This window comes from Chelonoidis abingdonii, chromosome 1, assembly GCF_003597395.2.
Source record: "Chelonoidis abingdonii isolate Lonesome George chromosome 1, CheloAbing_2.0, whole genome shotgun sequence".
Lineage (NCBI taxonomy): Eukaryota > Metazoa > Chordata > Testudines > Testudinidae > Chelonoidis > Chelonoidis abingdonii.
In genome coordinates, this window is record NC_133769.1 from 166267869 (window position 1) to 166286802 (window position 18934).

An 18934-nucleotide genomic window follows, 5' to 3' on the forward strand; every position below is an offset into this window, starting at 1 on the left:
AGCCCCGGCCATGTTGGGCCAGCCAGTCAGAGGGACCCCAGCCATGGTGGGCCAGACGGACTGGAGTTACTATTGGTGCAACAGAAGGACTGAATCTAGAATTAAGCTGTTCTGATGCAACAAAATAATTTAACTATTTCAACGTTATGGTCCAAATATGCACCAAATCAAAGCAATCTTGAACTCTGTGACTAATTATGTTACTGATTAATCTGCATCCCAATTTACCACAGATTCTAAAAGAGAAATAATGACAACTGCAATAGTACACAGAACTCCTTATGTATTAGAGCCTTAACTAGCTGATCTTCAAAGTAAAATGTCCGAGGAAAAATGGGAACTGCCAAGCAGCAGGGCAGACTAAGCCTGGTCTATGCTAGGAAATTAAGCTGGTACAACTATGTCACTCAGGGATGTGAAAAATCCTCCTGTCAACCTAGCTACTGCCTCTCAGGAAGGTGGATTTATGTACACTTCCTGTCTATGTAGGTAGCGTCTTCACCGAAGCACTACTATGGTGCAGCTGCAGTTTTAAGTGTAGACAAGCCCTAAAAAGGCTTGACCTGTAGTCAAAAGAGTATTACGCTTAAATAAGGATATATCAACACTTAAACCGCTGCATCTGCAATGCTGTAGCACTGTAGTGTAGACTCTACCTATTCTGACAAGAGGGATTCTCTCGGCGTAGGTACTCCACCTCCCCGGGAGGCAATAGCTAGGTTGACTGAAGAATTCTTCCATCGACCTAGCACTGTCTATGCCAGAGGTCACCATAGCTATGTCTCTCAGGGGGGTGGATTTTTCACACCCCTGAGAACTGTACCTATGCCAATTTAAGTCCCAGGGTAGACCTGCCCTAAAACAGGGCAGACACCAGGCCCTTGTAAAGAGGTTTACAAGAAAATGAGATGGCACTTCAGAAAGTAAGTGGGTTTTCAAATGAACAAAAAAGCAATATAGAAGAATGCAACATGCAAGAATGTATGAGATCTAGATCAGTGGTTCTCAAGATGCAGAGGTGGTACATGAACTCATCTAGGAGGGCAGCGAAAATGATTAGGGGGCTGGAGCACATGATTTATGAGGAGAGGCTGAGGGAACTGGGATTATTCAGTTTGCAGAGGAATGGGGGGGGGGGGGTTTGATAGCTGCTTTCAACTACCTGAAAGGAGGTTCCAAAGAGGATGGATCTAGACTGTTCTCAGTGGTACCAGATGACAGGGCAAGGAGTAATGGTCTCAAGTTGCAGAGGGGAAGGTTTAGGCTGGATATTAGGATAAGCTTTTTCACTCAGAGAGTGGTGAAGCACTGGAATGGATTACCTAGGAAGGCGGTGGAATCCCCTTCCTTAGAGGTTTACGGTCAGGCTTGACAAAGCCCTGGTTGGAATGATTTAGTTGGGAATTGGTCCTGCTTTGAGCAGGGGGTTGGACTAGATGACCTCTTGAGGTCCCTTCCAACCCTGATATTCTATGATTTGCCTAGTTTTACAACACGCTACAGAAAAAGCACTAGCGAAGTCAGTACCAACTAAAATTTCATACAGACAATGACTTGTTTATACTGCTCTATATACTATACACTGAAATGAGAGTACAATTTTTTATTCCGATTGATTTTATAATTATATTTTTACCATATAATTATAAAATAAGAATTTCTCAGTAATAGTGTGCTGTGACACTTTTCTATTTTTATGTCTGATTTTGTAAGCAAGTAGTTTTTAAGAAAGGTGAAATTTAGGGTATGCAAGACAAATCAGACTCTTGAAAGGGGTACAGTAATCTGGACTGGTTGAGAACCACTGATCTAGATTACACAAAGTTACACAACAAGCTTCTGCCACCCATAAACATACATTGCCTGTTTCGACTGTATAAATATACTACAGATTCTAATTTGTACATTTGGGATTAAATCTGGACTGATTTCAAAGACAAATCTATGATACAAGAACAAGGCATTACAGCAGTGGTTCTCAAACTTTTGTACTCATGATCCCTTTCACGTAGCAAGCCTCTGAGTGTGACCCCCTCCAATAAATTAAAAACACTTTTTAATATATTTAACTCCATCATAAATGCTGGAGGCAAAGCGGGGTTTGGGGTGGTGGCTGACAGCTTGTGACCCCCCATGTAATAACCTCGTGACCCCGAGGGGTCCCAAACCCCCGTTTGAGAACCCCTGCATTACAATAATTCCAATAATCACTAATTTTTCAGTGAAATTAAAGGCTTGTACATTTAAAGCTTTTTAAAAGGTTATGCTACTTCACATGGGTGATAGTCAACCTGTACAATTCAATGCTGTAAGAAGCTAGTGAGTAAAATACTGTGGTGGCTGCAGGTAAAAGTGATATTGTTAATTTTATGACAAAAATATGTATAGCTGTCAGGTTAAATGTAGTAAAATCTTATGCTTCATAAGCTATTTTTCCACCAGAATCTCAGAAGAAATTCCAGAAAAGCAGCAGTACGGCCAGTCTACTGCTGGCACCATGTTGTGTGTTGATGGACTGTGCACGTACCTGGGTAGGGCAAATCTGATTACCTTTGCTCTACCTCTTCTGCAAATTTACCAAATGGTTTCAATTTCAGAATCTTTTCCCATTACTTTCCAAGGACACCCTTCAAGGAACTATGGATCATGTAGCTTATCAAAACATACATAAAAAACCGTGTACAGCTCTAGCAGTAAGAAATTTCTTTAGCAGAGGTATCTGAAAAAAAGTTTGAGATTCTAAGGAGAATCTAACAGTTGCAAATTGGGAGATGCTCAGTATTTTCATAGAATCATCATAGGGTTAGAAGGGACCACAAGGGTCATCTAGTCTAACACCCATAATCCCCACGTTTTCCATATATAAAAGATTTAACTCCTACTTCAAGTAAAAGAGTCAACACAACAATAGCTGCAGAGCCATTGTAGGCCCTCCATATTAAGATAACAAGTGAATTTGAAAACAGTTTTAGACATCAACACTTGGATTCATGTATCAGAGGGGTAGCCGTGTTAGTCTGGATCTGTAAAAGCACCAAAGAGTCCTGTGGCACCTTACAGACTAACAGACGTACTGGAGCATGAGCTTTCATGGGTGAATACCCACTTTGTCGAATGCATGTAGTGGAAATTTCCAGAGGCAGCTACAAATATGCAGGCAAGAATCAGGCTAGACATAACTAGGTTAGTTCAATCAGGGAAGGTGAGGCACTCTTTTAGCAGTAGAGGTGTGAACACCAAAGGAGGAGAAACTGCTTTTGTAGTTGGCTAGCCATTCACAGTCTTTGTTTAATCCTTGGATTCATGTTATCTGCATTCATCATCAAGTAGTTTTGCCACTTAAAGTTTTGACATCTAAGACTTTAAATGACTAAATATATTTGTCAATTATATCATCAGATCAGTAATCAAAAGGATCTTTGACAAACACTGCACCAAATGCATTTGTCAATTAGATTGACATTTCTCCTAAAGTGGTCATCAGTGAAATAGCTGTCATTTAACTAAAATCTAAGAATAGGTTTAAACCGCCCATTGAGATAATGGGACAACTCAAAAGTGTTTTTCCATGTCTGCACACTTAGGAGAGCAATAGTGTCTTGGTTTGAACTTCTATATTTTTTTTCATAACAACAAGCTAGAAAGAGTTTATTTTTAAATGCAGGCTTAAGATCTATACTAGGGGAACTTTTATACTGATGTAACTGCATCTACACTGGTGCTTTTACCAGCATAACTATGTCGGAGAAAACCCCACATTATCACCCAACATAGCTATCATGGCAAAGCTTTCTAGTGCAGACCTGTTTTCAGATGCTGGAGAGTCCTTTTGATGATGAAAATATTCTACAACTATCACAAAGTAAACAACAACAGTTATGGTTAATGTAAATAAATCAAAATTTAACACTAAGAAACTTACAAAGTAGTCCACATCTTACATTTTGCTATAATTTAGAAGTCAATTTTCAAATGTCAAAATTCAGGAATCTGCTAGAGAAAAAAAGATCACAACCAACTCACTGATTTACTTGAAGATTCTCAACGTTTATTCTGCATACAGTCAGTGTAAGTCTGGAGATCCTACCTACTCATACATATAGATTTAATCTTTGCTTTGAACACAAATCTCAATAACTGACTATGGATCAGATATGCTGGCTTCATATTTAAAGAAACTAAGATTTTGCTCCTGATCCTATGCTGATTTCTACTCTATTCTACCCAGTACTTCAGAATAAGGTGAATCCCCAAACCAGAGCCAACAGCTACAATTTCCCTTTGCATTTTAGTCTCAGAAGCAATTTGCATGTACATATTTATTGTTTTAGAAACAAGATACGTTTATGGAGCAATAATGTATTTCCAGATCCAAATACTTGTAGATAATTCATACTGCATGATGGGATTCTCTCAATCACACTCATATTCCTTCTCAAAACTGATTTATTAGCACTGGGAAGCAGCCAAATTAGTGTTTCATAACAAGCCACTCAAAAGACAAAATAAGTAAAGGAAACATGAACTAAACAATCAAAGGGGTCCTGAAAACTAAAAGTTGACCATTTAAGTTAATAATCTAAACATGAAAGCTAGCTGTATACTAATACTAGGGAACACTGCCAAGTTAAGGCAGGATGATGCAGACACTCACACTCCCCCGCCCGGCAAGAACATAAAGACTACCAAACCCCCATAATAAGGTGCCAATTCTCTTCTCATACCAGTGTAAACCCACCGCTTTCAGCGTGCCACTCCACACTGACACCAGCAGGAACGAGACTAAGTCCACACTACAAATTACTTCAGTATAAATTACGTCACTAAGGATTGTGAATAATCCACAGTCCTGAGCAATGTAAATTATACTGACCTAAGAGCCAGTGTGGACAGTGCTATGTCAGTGAGAGAGCTTCTCCCACCGACAAAACTACCGCCTCTCACAGAGGCGGGAATTACTGTGGCTACATGTACACTTCAGCACAGCTGCCTGATTCAGCTGTGACACTGTAACGCTTGTGGAGATGCTCTAAGAGCCGATGGGAGAGGGCTTAATAACGCCTGCCTCTGCGATAGCTATAGTGCTGTCTATCTACACCAGCACTTAGGTCATGTAACTTAGGACTTGTCTACGCTACGGGGGGAAGAAGAGATTGATCTAAGTTAGACAATTTCAGCTATATGAATAATGTAGCTGAAGTTGACATACTTATATCTACTTACCATGGGGTCCACATTACATGATGTTGACTGGGGATGCTCTCCCGTCAACTCCCCCTGCACTTCAGGTGGAAAACAGGAGTCGAGGGGAGAGCAGTCAACGGTCAATTTAGTGGGTCTTCCTTAGACTCGCTAAATTGACCGCCAATGCATCGGTAAGAGAGAACAAGGCCTTACATCACTCAGGGGTGTGGATTAGTCACACCCCTAAGCCATGTAAATTATACCGAAGTAACCTTTGCTGAAGACAAGGTCTAAACCCATGGCAGAGCTCCTGCGCTCAGAGGCCTTCACCTTAAGCGCTGCTGCAGAGCAAAGTCGCTCCCCCACCCCGGGGGCAGGTGTCAGGCTGGGCAGCTACCGACAGACACGCGGACTCGCCCATTCGCCCCCTCTGGCCACGCGCTTTGCTCTGCCAAAAACCACGAGCGTAAAAACCGGTCCCGGGAGCGGGGCCAACTCCCAGGGCGGCTCCTCGCCCCGCCCGGCGGAGAGCGGGACTCAGCGCGCGGCTGGGGGACGGGGAACTGGGGCTGCGACCCTGTCCTGTCCCCGATGACCCGAGACACGCCCCGCCCCCTCACCATCTCCTCGTGCCCGGGCCCGTCGGGCTGGCCACCCCCGGGGGCGGCAGGGCCCGGGCTGGCCCTTCCCTCCGGCGTCTTCCTCTCGCTCGGCCCCTTCCCGCGCGCCGGGCGCCGCCGCCGGGCCCACAAGTAGAGCGCGCCGGCCCCGAGCACAACAGCGCCCCCAGTGCCAGGGCCACCCGGCGAGCGGCAGCCACCGAGCGGCCGGAGCCGGCACCGGGCGCCTCCCCCCGCCGCAGCAGCAGCCTCCACGGGCTTCGAAGCGGCCATGATCCCCGCTCCGCTCGCAGCGCCAGCCGCGGGGAGGGCAGGGAGCGAGAGAGGGGTCACCGGAAACCCGCGGCATGCCGGGAAGGGGTCAGGGGGAAGCACTTCTTTGCGCCGCGCGGCCAGGCTCGCCGCAGACAAGGGGCAGCGGCGCCACCTGCCGGCGGAGCTGGGTAAGTGCAGTGCCAGCTCCTCACTCCGGGCTCAGCCACAGAGGCGGCGGCGCCACCTGCCGGCGGAGAGAGGTAAGTGCAGAGGTTCCCTCCGAGGAGCTAAGTGGGGAGAGCAGGGAGCACGCGGCTGCTACTAGTATGAGTGGTCCTGCAGGGCGTGGATGCTAACGCAGTGTGCCAGGCCCAAGCGTTCAACAATCAGACTCTGGCCCCCAAACTCAGGAGGTTTCCTTAAAAACAAAGGGTGCTGGGTGCTGTTTATTTGCCTTCTGTCTTGTGAGCCTTTAGGGGTGGTGTTTTCAAGCTACTCTGCGCAGCCCTGAGCACTAGAAATGTACTGGATTGTTGTTGTTTATAAATGAAAGCAGAGGGTCTCTTGAAATCACATGACACCAGGAGCTGGGGCTTTCAGGCAAATCCCAAATAGCACAAGATGTGTGATAGACTCACAAAAATTGACAACCTTGTGCAATGAGACGTCAGTTGTATTGGGATAGATCCTGAAAGGTGCTGAGCGATTCCCACTCCTATTGAAGTCAAAGGGGGCATTTTTCACATCCTTAATTTTAACTCATATGAGATCAATGGGGCTGTTTAAATGATAAAAGTTAAGCATATGAGGTAACCCCAAATATTTAAAAAAATAATGATTCAGTCATCAAAATTATAGGATTGTCTTAAACAACAATAAATTGGCGTGTGGGGGGGGAGGATGTTATTTGCCTTCTGGCTTTTGAGCCTTTAAGTACACTCTTAAACTTTTCAAACTATTCTCTACAACCGTGGAGCATGGAAACTGAGCTTTTCCTTAAATAAAAGCTGTGATTCTCCTGTATTTATATAATATTATATAACTCAGAGGTTCAGCCCTAATTTACGTCACTGATGTGAGGTCCATCAGGGGCCAGACACCACTGAAGGATCAGATGTCAGAGAGCTCTACTCTGCCATGCCCTCTCCCCAGCCCCAATTACAACCAGCCTTGCCACACCCCTCCTTCTTCTTATGGCTGGGCCATGGCTGACATAGGAGACAGTTCTGGCATCTCCACCAGCTTTACAATAGCAGAGAGTTCCCTAGTTCATGAGGGAATTCTCCACTGGCTTTGCCAGCCATTTTATGGCAACTTTGCACTGCTTACCTAGCACCAAGGCGTTTTAGCAAACTGGAGAAGCTGGCCAGTGCTCAGAAAAATCACTTACAAAAATTGTTCCTAGCTTTTCAGCAGCCCCTTCCCCAATTATTTCCTATCTTCAGACAACAGAAAGAGAAGGAAAAATAATCACTGCAGCTATTTTTTTTGCATGGCACCTTCTGTGACATACTGTACGCCATGTTACCCCCTGTACCCACCTATTCAACACTGTTATATGATCATGATACATTTTGTACAAAATATGCCTTGTGAGGTATCATTTGGAAAGTTATAATCTGTTGAGCATTACTATCCTGTTGAAATGCATGTATCCTCTTCGTATATGAAGTTATGAGATTTTGCTATATATGTTGGTTACTGAAATAGATTGAGAGTCTGGGAAATGCCCACAGATTAGCAACTCAGGGATAACAAAAGAGTGACCAACACTCAACCAGGTGTTAAGCAACCATCACCAGCTATTCTTGAGCAGGGGAGTTTAAACAAGACAGTTGCTCGAGCATGTACACTATCAGGGTGGCCTAATCCCATGACACAGAATAGATTTTTCTAGCACCTAGAGAAAAGTATAAATAAGGCACAGTGATATCACCACAGAGCTGCTTTCTCCTCCCCCATCTCTACACCTGGAAGCAAGATTGTTTGGAAGACAGAAGTCTCCTTAAACTGGGCGTAAGGGATAAACCTAACTAGAAAGCTGTCTAGTTAATATGAACGGTGAACTGAAAACTGCCTGCAACATCCAGAGAAAAACTGTTTGACTGAAATCTTGCTTAGCCTGATAAAGTTTAGGATTTAGAATGCATGTTCATTTTTCATTTCTTATGTAACCAAGTCTGACCTTTATGCCTACCACTTATAATCACTTAACATCTATCTTTCTTTAGTTAATAAACTTATTTTGAGGTTTAATCTAAACTAGCGAGTTGGTTTAAAGCAGGGGTTCTCAAACTGGGGGTCGGGACCCCTGAGGGGGTTGTGAGGTTATTATGTGTGGGTTTGCGAACTGTCAGCCTGCACTCCAAAGTCCGCTTTGCCTCCAGTATTTATAATGGTGTTAAATATATAAAAAGGTGTTTTAATTTATAAGGGGGTGTCGCACTAAAAGGCTTGCTATGTGAAAGGGGTCACCAGTACAAAAGTTTGAGAATCAGTGGTTTAAAGTGCTTGGGGGCTCTGCCCAGATTACAGAGGCTAGGGCATGTCCAGGACCCTTGAAGGAGCGGCAAACTAATAAATGGGCTTACATTGCTTAAGATGCACATTTCTGGGGTGTAAGGCTGGGGTTGGGGAATTTGCTGGTGTCTCTCTATATACGGTTCATGTGGCTTGGGAGAGCCTTCATGTAACTTAACTGGGTGTGCCTCTGCACGCTGATGGCTGAGTGAACAGAGCCTGGAGGGGTTTGCAGTTCACCGGCATAGCAGTGTAAGAGACAGTCTGGGCAGGAGAGTTAAAGGGGACCCAGGTTCTACAGTCTGAATTGTACTCCGGGGCATGTCACACCTTCCCCTGAGAAAGGTGCCATTGGTGCTGCCACTGACTTGAAAGGAGCACTCACCTGAAAAGAAAAGGTTGCTGCTGATGCTGTTGATTCTGCATGTTCGATGAAAGAACTCAGTGGAGGGAGAAAAGGGGGTTTGATTGTTACTGCTTCTTTCTTGTCTAAAACATTCAATGGAGGAAGAAAAACCTTTGTGGTCGAGGAGGGTGAGGAAAAGGAGGAAGAAGTTTCCTTGTCTGGAGCTCTTAATGGTGGGAGGGGAGCAGATGCCATAGATGATAATGAAGCTGATGATTGCTTGCTTGACTCTCTCAGGGGTGGGAGATGACCATTAGTCATGGATGATGATGGTACTTGCCTGCTTGGAGGTCTGACTGGAGGGAGTGGAGAGTTTGCCATTGCTGCCTCTGTTTGCTCACCTGGAGCACTCACCTAAGGGCAAATAGGAAAGTTTGGTCTGTTATTTTTTTTTGCTCAGCTGTACTAAGCATTTTGCACCCTGCAAGTAACTTGTTGGCTTTCTTTATAGGTGGGAGAGAAATGAGATATTTAAAGAACTTTGATCATTATTCCAAATTAAAGTGCCAACAATTACAAAGATCAAAGAATGTTAAGGTTGCAAAGTGAAACACTTGAAAGTCAGGTGATACCAAAATGAAGGTTGCACATGCAACCGTTATTCTTCCCCCTTGTGCTGATGCGTTATGACACTTATTGACTGGATCACCATGACAGGGTATTACCCCTCTTCATTTTTCCCTGACGAGGCATTAACCACTGTTTCTTTTCTTCTCCATTCTTTGTGGCCAACATACTCATGCTTTGTCTTTCCCTTAGTGATTCTGTAGACAAGAAAACTGGCTGGACTCTCACTGAAAAGGAGTAGGTTCCCCATTAGAAGCTGGCACTAAACACCTTGAACCAAGTATGCACTGGCATATAGACATAAAAACAATACTAGTTGCCAACTCATGGTGTGCTTGAGCAGCACAGAATTTGCCCCTTACCTCCCCGCTCCCCAGTACATGCAGAGACGTCCCTGTGGTCGGCAGAGAGGGATTTAGACTGATTTCTCCTTCCTCATAATGAGAAAAGCATATGCCTGAGACAGAGATGCCAAGGGTTGGCTGTCCTTGTGAGAGAGATTTACAGCCCCAAAGAGTGAGATTCAAGGCCAAAGACTGAGACTTTCCAGGTTGTGTGTTAGGTCATTGCTTAAGACAGGGACTCTCATCTTTGGTCCTTGGTGACATCCAATAGTCCAGGTTTTTAATCCAACCAGCACTTAATAGTTTGTTTTAAAATGTACATTGCTTAATATTGCATATAAAACACTTAAATATCCTAGTCTAGAGCACGTGAGAATTCAATGCAAACCAGTGGATTTTAGTAAAAACAATTATATGCTGGTTGGAGCAAAAACCTTGATGCTTGGAGATCCCTCTGGACCAGAATAAATAACCTATGGTTTAGGCACAAAGTCAGTGGACAGAACAAGAGATATATTAAAAAATTAACTGTTTTTATATAAACCTAACAAAAAAGCAAACATTATTTTGCATATCACCTTGTCTTAGTGATCATCCATTTGGAAAACACTTTATAGTACAAATATTATTTGGTTTATGTACTATTGCTCATATTATAACCATAGGAAACTCAAATAATTAGATTCCAAAATGAATTAATTAAAATAAAACATGACCAAACAATACATTAAATTAATGTAAAAATAAATAAAACAATTAAATTGAATTTAATTAATTTGAAGCTAACAAACCATAGAAAAATTCCACATTTCTTTTAATATCTAATTTCGTTTTGCATTTTATTCATGTGCTTTGTTATATTGCATGTGGCCTCCTTTGCTATTTTTATAACTTCTTTTGGTAGCTCAAACTTGAAACATGGCTCAGGATTTGCACCTTAGAGACTAACACATTTATTTGAGCATAAGCTTTCGTGGTGCCACAAGTACTCCTGTTCTTTTTGCAGATAACACGTCTGCTACTCTGAAACTTATTCTTTTGAACAAGACTGAACACATTCCCCACTCCCACATTTCAGTGGGGTAAAATTAAGATGTCTAGCAACCTTGGACAATAATGGGAAATTGAGAAGATCACTAGTGTTTTTGACATGTCTAAGATATGCCCATACAGTGTCCATCCTGTATTGCACGGTAGTGTTATCTGAGTCAGTCTGGAGTTCTGCCTCATCCCATCTTATGATCTTATGCATAAGATCACTTTTTGAATTTAAGATCAACCCAGGATCTACCCTGCCCCTTCCCCAAGGACCTGCCCGGTAACTCCATTCCCCACTCCCTCCGTTGCTCACTTTGCCCCACCCTCACTCACTTTCATCGGGCTAGGGCAGGGAGTTGGGGTGTGGGAGGGGGTGCAGGCTCTGGGATGGGGCCAAGGGGTTCAGAATATGGAAAAGGGGTCTGGGCTGAGCCTGTGGCAGGAGTGCAGGAGGGGTGCAGGCTCTGGGAAGGAGTTTGGATGCAGGAGGGGGCTCTGAGCTGGGACAAGGGATTGGAGTGTAGGAGGGGGTGAGGGTGTGGGCTCTGGGAGAGAGTTTGGGTGCAGGAGGGGGCTGCAGGCTGGGGCAGCGGATTGGGGTGCGGGCTCTGGGAGGGAGTTTGGGTGCAGGAGGGGCTCTGGACTGGGGTGCAGGAGGGGATGTGAGGTGTAGGTTCCGGCCGGGAGGCATTTACCACAGGGAGCTCCTAGTTGGTGGTGCAGCGGGGCTATGGCAGGCGCCCTGCCTGCCCTGGCCCCTTGCCGCTCCCACCATCACCGACTCTGCAGCTCCCATTGGCTGGGAACTGTGGCCAATGGGAGGTGAGGGGGCAGCACTTGTGGGCATGGGCACCACGCGGAGACCTTTCCCCAGGGCCGCAAATGTGGAGACCTCCGCCTGGGGACCACAAGCACTGCCGCCGCATTGGCCACAGTTCCTGGCCAATGGGAGTTTCGGAGTCAGGGGGAAGAGGGGCAGCAGCAGCGTGTGCAGCCACCTCCCCCTCCCGCCCCCAGGCCACAGAGACATGCCAGCCACTCCTGGGAGTGGCATGGGGCCAGGGCAGGCAGGGAGTCTGCCATTGCCCCACTGCACCACTGGACTTTTAGCGGCCAGAGATCAGGATCAACTGGAAGAGGCTCCAGGATGAACCAGTTGATCGCGATCTACCAGTTGGTAGTCACTGCCATACAAGCTAAGGGATATCTGATTTCTGCAGCAGCTGGTAATCAACAAACTCCTGTTACAACTTCTCTATCTCAGGCAGAGAGATTGAACATGTGCTGATATCTGCCAACAAAGTGCTCAACGTATTTAGAAGTGCAGTTTTCCTTCATACCAAAGTTCAGAAATGCTGCCATGTTTAACATTTCATCATTCAAAATAGCTTCTCCCATGCATACTTGGCACAGGCATAGAATGTTCTGGCTGCACAAAAGAACTTCTGTTTGGCAATCAGGGGTGCCATTTCAGCTTTTGGGGGACACAACTTTAACTGTGATTCATGAGGCTACTTAGACACTTGAAAACTCTATATTTTTGGCATATAACTTAGCAATTAGCTGACAGGAACATAGTATCTAATTCCTATATACAAGAAAGAAAATTAAATAAATATTAGACCTACTCAGCTCTAATACTAACATGTTCTGACATCTTGTGGTAAGTCACTTAAGGGACACTAGTTAGGTTTAAAATTTTAATGTATTTTCTTACTTTGTTACTAATTCTGCAGAGAGAGAGACCCCCGTCAGGACTGCTGGGTTCTATCCCAGCTCTGGGAGGGGAGTGGGGTCTAGTGGGGTACAGTGGGGGGGGAAGATACATCTAGGTTCTATATAAGAACATCAGAATGTCCCTACTGGGTAAGACCAATGGTCCATCTAGCCCAGTATCCTTTCCTCCAACAGTGGCCAATACCAGGTGCTTCACAGGGAATGAACAGAACAGGTAATCATCAAGTGATCCATCCCCTGTTGCCCATTCCCAGCTTCTGGCAAACAGAGGCTAGGGACATGCAGAACATGTTGGATCCCTGCTCACCCTAATTAATAGTCATTGATAGACCTATCCTCAATGAACTTATCTAGTTCTTATTGGAACCCTGTTATATTTTTGGCTTTCACAACATCCCCTGGCAAAGAGTCTCACAGGTTGAGTGTGAAGAAATACTTTCTTTTGTTTGTTTTAAATCTCTTCCCTATTAATTTCATTGGGTGACCCCTAGCTCTTGTGTTGTGTGAAGGAGTAAATAATATTTTTTTATTTACTTTCTCCACACCAATCATGATTTTATAGACCTCAACCATATCACCCCTTAGTCATCTCTTTTCCAAAGTCCCAGTCTTTATAATCTCTCCTTATACGGAAGGTGTTCCATACCCTTAATCATTTCTGTGGCCTTCTCTGTACCTTTTCCAAGTCCAATATATCATTTTTGAGCAGGGGTGACCAGATCTGCATGCAGTATTCAAGATGTGGGTGTACCATGGATTTATATAGAGGCAATATTATATTTTCTGTCTTATTATCTAACCTTTCTTAATGATTCCCAACAGTCTGTTAGCTTTTTGACTGCCGCTGCACATTGAGCAGATGTATTCAGAGAACTATCCACAATGATTCCAAGATCTCTTTCTTGACGTGTAACAGCTAATTTAGACCTCATCATTTTGTATGTGTAGTTGGGATTATGTTTTGCCATGTGCATTATTTTATATTTATCTGCATTGAATGTCATCTGCCATTTTTTGGCTAGTCTTGCAGTTTCATGAGATATCTTTTGTAACTTTTCACAGTCTGCTTTGGACTTAACTGTCTTCAGTAATTTTGTATGATCTTCAAATTTTGCCACCTCACTTTTTACCGCTTTTCCCAGATCATTTATGAATATGTTGGACAGCACTGTTCCCAGTACAGACCCCGGATGGACACCACTATTTACATCTCTCCATTCTCATAATTTATTCCTACCCTTCATTTCCCATCTTTTAACTGGAGCGCCTGGCAATGCTTTCAGGATCATCTAAGGATCCTTAATTTAATTTAATGACAAGCCTTTTGTTATCTTAATCACCTGGCCTCTGTTTATAAACAAACTCCCTGCCCCAAAGGTGGAAGTTGGGAGCGGCACAGAACTCATCACTTATCACACTCAAAGCTGTGTTGCAATTATGAGTGCCATCTGGGACTAGAGTGTGCACTGTGAGCAGATCTGAAGTACAAAACTTGGGTGGGGGGCTAGAGCCTCTCCTGCCCCGCAAATGGAACCCCTGTTTGCAACAGGACGATCTTCCAACTTCTGTTTTGTGACCAAACCTACAAACAGACGTGTCTGGAAGCTGATTGTCAGAATTAGCAAAGCCTGCATCTATAAATGAGGCAGAATTTTTGACTACTTGTGCCTGAATAAGCTTTCATAGAAGTTTTCTCACAGAAGTAGAAAGCATCCCTTCTACCATGTATATACAAGGATCTTCCCTCTGCAGAAACTTGTTAGTGGTGCTAAACACTTGGAGGACAGGAGAACCCTGGGAAAACAACAAATAAACCTGTGTCATAGGATGCCTGAAAGCAGGGACGGCAAGTTTGTATAATTTTTGATGGTGCCTGTAATGTTGCACTCCATATGTTTATGGAAATATTCTTATGACTGTGACTATAATGTAACTGGAATATGCTTTATGCAAAAGGTCTCTTGTAAGGTATCATTACAGAGCTTATAATCTACTGAGTGTGTTCAACCTATTTGTGTGAATGTATCATTCTTGTATCTGAAGCTAGAAATATGAAGTATTACTCTGAAGTCCTATTGTAATTATGCAAAGTGTGGGCCATTAATGGTGGCTTGGAATCTTGATGGCTCCCATTGACTAGGACAATTGGTTGTCAATGGCTCTGTTTACTTGCAAACCTTTCTGGGGACATGCAGGCCAGCCCTGGAAGAATGGAGGCTGGGGTCTCATAGGACATGTAACCATGCCACATTATACTGGAATCCATCTTAAAACAGGTGCTTTTCCATTTAGAAAGAGGAGTGGGGACCCAGAGAGAGACAAAAGATTCCTGTTTTGGGACAAAGATATAAAAAGGTGTGGAAAAAAACAAAGGGGGCTGCCAGTCATGAGAAATCCCCTAGTTATCACCTGAGCTGGAACTAACAATGACTGTACCAGGGAAAGAATTGGGCCCAGACTAGGAAAGAGTCTAGTCTGTGAAAGAAGCTTATTGGAACATCTCTGAGGGGGAGATTTTACCTCTAAACAGTTTCTTAATGTATTGGGCTTAGACTTGCCTGTATTTGCTTTATTTTGCTTGGCGAATTACTTTTTTCTATCTTACTTGAAATCACTTAAATCCTACTTTTTATACTTAATAAAATCACTTTTGTTTATTATTAAACCCAGAGTAAGTGATTAATACCTGGGGAGCAAACAGCTGTGCATCTCTTTCTATCAGTGTTCTAGAGGGTGGACAATTTATGAGTTTACCCTGTACAAGCTTTATACAGAGTACAACGGATTTATTTGGGGTTTGGATCCCATTTGGAGCTGGGTGTCTGGGTGCTCGAGATAGGTGACAAGCTGAGCAGTTTTTTGGTTAAAGTCTGCAGCTTTGGGGGCGTGGACCAGACCTGGGTCTGTGTTGCAGCAAGCTAGCATGTCTGGCTCAACAAGGCAGGGTTCTGGAGACCCAAGCTAGCAGGGAAAATGGGCTCAGAGGTAATTCCAGCATGTCAGGTGACAGTCCCAAGGGGGTCTCTGTGACCGAACCCGTCACAGTGCCCAGAATGGGTCCAAGTCCTGCTCCCACACACACACCTGCCTAAGGCTCTGGGAGCGAGTTTTGGTGTGGAAGGGGGTGCAGGCTCTGGGACAGAGTTTGGGTGCTGGGTGCAGGCTCTGGGCTGGAGCAGGGGGTTGGGGTGCAAGAGGCGGTTTGGGGTGCTGGATGCAGGCTCTGGGCTGGAGCAGGGGGTTGGGGTGCAAGAGGTGGTTTGGGGTGCTGGATGTGAGCTCTGGGAGGGAGTTTGGGTGCTGGGTATGGAAGGGGGTTTGGGTGCTGGGTCCAGGCTCTGGGAAGGGGGTTGGGTGCTGGGTGCGGGCTCTGCAAGGGAGTTTGGGTGCTAGATGCAGGCTCTGGGCTGGGGCAGGGAGTTTGGGTGCGGGAGGGAATAGGGAGTGTGGGTTCTGGGAGGGAGTTTGGATGCAGGAGAGGTGCGGGCTCTGGGAAGAGGATTGGGTGCTGGGTGTGAGCTCTGTGTTGGGACATGGGGTTGCGGTGTGGGAAGGGAGTGTGGGGCATGGGGCTGGACCAGGGATGAGGAGTTTGGGATGCAGCAGACAGGCTGCCCGGGGGCTGGGGCCAGAGAGGAGGACTCCCCCCAGTCCTCTCCCCACTGTCAGCAGTGAGCTCCTCCGGCCCTCCTGGCACGACACTCACCCAAGATCCCCACCCCCATGCTGTTGCTCAGGAGGTCTAGCCAGGAAAAGCCCCCGCTCCCTCCCCACACCTCAGAGTCGACTCGGAGTTGCCTGCCAGGAGGGTGGCTGCCATGCGCCTACTCCCTTCCTCCCTCCACAGGTGCAGCAGCCATCTCAGTCTGCCCCTGGCACCGCTCTCTTGTAGCCAGCAGCAGATGGTGAGGGAGCACAGTGCAGGGCTGCAGGGTGCAGCCGCTTGTTGCCCAGGGCAGGCATGGACACTCAGGGGAGGTGCGTGGGGGTGGCACGTGGGAATGGGGGCTGCTCCGGGGGGAGGCTTGCGAGGGCAGCAGGCGGGGCCGAGGGCAGGACCAGTGCCAGGGTTTCTCGTGCCCTAGGCACACGGCCATTTCGCCGCCCCCTGAGCTAATCCCGAGGCTCCAGTGGAACTGCCGCAGGCATTCCTGTGGAGGCTCCGTTGGTCCGTGGCTCTGGTGGAGCTGCCGCAGGCATGCCTGCGGGAGGTCCACCGGAACCGCGCAAGCAGCCGACCGTCCGCAGGCATGACTGCGGCAGCTCCACCAGAGCCGCGGACCAATGGACCCTCCGCAGGCATGCCTGCGGCAGGTCAACCGGAGCCGCCTGCCGCCCCCCTGGCAAAATGCTGCCCCTTCAATAATCCTGGCGCCCTAGGCGATTGCTTAGGCTGCCTAAATGATAGCGCTGGCTCTGGCCGGGGGAGAGACCTGGACTCAAACACTGGTGGAGCCAGGCCCCCCGGGCCCTGAATTTGCTGGAGCCCAGGCACTAAGAGCCCATATAACTCTCTGCCCCTGCCTGAAAGCAAAACTTAAATCTCTTGAACCTTGCACATTTATCATCAACAGACAAAAAGTAGCTTTCAAGAGCTGCATACTGCTGCAACAATCCGTTACTAGCTATTTCCAGGTTAGGCCATTGACTCTGAACATGCCTCAGCTACTGTTTTCAACATCACAGAAGTGACAGAACTCCTCCAAGAATGATTTTCATTTTGTTCTTTTGTCAAAAGAATAGTAGCAATCAATACATACATCTTTAAATCAAATTCTGACACTTTAGAAGACTGTGTAGCACCAGCACAGCGGTATTGTGGATGATGTGGCATGGACATCCCATGAAATACACACATGCATTCTTACTTTGAAGCAGTGTCTTAACTGAATTATTCATACCCAGGTTTACACTGGCATTGTCTACAGAAAACGCAACACAGTTATCCCATGGTATCTCGTGCAATGTCATTCTCCCATCAATTTTGGAAAAGATTTCTTTTGCAGTGACTGTATGAATGCCAGTAATGAGGTGTAAGTCAAGTAACTGTGTTGTCACAAGGTGTTTCTGGATCTCTGTCAGTGGATTCATTTTTTCTAAGCTTCTGTCATATTAGAGCCATCAACAGAAAGAGAAAAGGCTTCAGTCTTTATTTGCCTCACAAGACATTTGGAAATAGGGAGTAATGGCACCATTCAACATACATGTTGACTCTGGTCTTACAGATGCATAATATTGGGCAATCTGACTGACAGAAGATATCTTTAAACAGGAGGCTCAGGTTGGCTGCAGTTGCGAAAGGAATATTGTGCTATGCAAGCAGAGTTGTAACTTTCATTTTTGCACATCACCTAGGGAAAAAACATTTCTATTTCATACATAAACAAGATGTAGTAAAAAAATAATTGAATATTTTACCAAAGTAAAATAAAAAAATAGGAAATTATTAGACAAAATACATCTAAACAGTATAAACAGATTTTCACAAGCATATATGTTAATAATATGATACACATAGTGAGTGGACTTTTTATGTGATATAAAGATTGCAAGTTTGTGTCTGTGTAACATACAGTATTTTAACAATCCTGTTGCCTTGGATAAAGGCATCGGCTCAATGAATTAATGAATATTTAACCCTTATCAGAACACACTGAAAACTGTACAGAAAACCAAAAATCTTGGACTCAATAAAAATTAATTCATAAAAACAATCAAATCTTTCTGAAAGAACATTGCAAACAGAGTTTCTGACAAAGTACTAGGAATAAACTACTGTACTACTACCAGCCCCCACCCCATCAGCAGGCAAATTACTTCTGGGGAACCCAAGTGCCCTGAAGAGGATTATTATCATTAATAATAACAAGAACAATAATTAATAATAAAATAATTAATAACAGCAAATCATAATTATTAAACATATTTGACTTACTTTTACAATGAGGGGATTCGCCACAGGTACAAAAGTGTTGCCGGTACAAAGTGCCTGAGGGGGGCAACAGCAGGGGGGTCCGTTGCCTGGTGTGCACCACGCCAATAGACACACCAGGATAGAGAAGCAAACACAAGTTTATTTGAGCTCAGATAAGGTGCGAGGGAGAATGCAATCTCAAATCCTGCACACCTAAAACAAGCAGTTTCTTCCTTTTATATCCCAGTTGTTTACTACAAAACTTTTTCTTGCTGACTAACTGATCTTTCACTCCCCCCTCCTTTCCCATCCAGCTGCAGTATCTTTTCTCACTCAATCTTTTTGTCTT

At 45.1% G+C, this 18934-nt stretch overlaps 2 protein-coding genes across 4 annotated transcripts in view; one reads left to right on the top strand and one right to left on the bottom strand.

Moving 5' to 3' along the window:
* The window catches only part of TOMM70 (translocase of outer mitochondrial membrane 70), a 48103-nt gene extending 29468 nt beyond the window's left edge, over positions 1 to 18635 (bottom strand). The window contains exons 1-2 of one of the 2 annotated variants that reach the window (XM_032776672.2): positions 18607 to 18635; positions 8965 to 9339 (exon numbers count right to left, since the gene is read on the bottom strand). In XM_032776672.2, coding sequence (XP_032632563.1) covers positions 8965 to 9306 — 342 coding nt within the window. In that variant the 5' untranslated portion in view covers positions 9307 to 9339; positions 18607 to 18635. Of the gene's footprint in view, positions 1 to 5804; positions 5889 to 8964; positions 9340 to 18606 lie in introns of those variants that run through there. The other variant, XM_032776673.2, reaches the window with a different exon arrangement.
* The window catches only part of LNP1 (leukemia NUP98 fusion partner 1), a 44729-nt gene continuing 31831 nt past the window's right edge, over positions 6037 to 18934 (top strand). For both annotated transcript variants that reach the window (XM_075072431.1, XM_075072432.1), the window contains exon 1: positions 6037 to 6247. In XM_075072431.1, the coding sequence (XP_074928532.1) occupies positions 6152 to 6247 (96 nt within the window). In that variant the 5' untranslated portion in view covers positions 6037 to 6151. The remainder of the gene's footprint in view (positions 6248 to 18934) is intronic.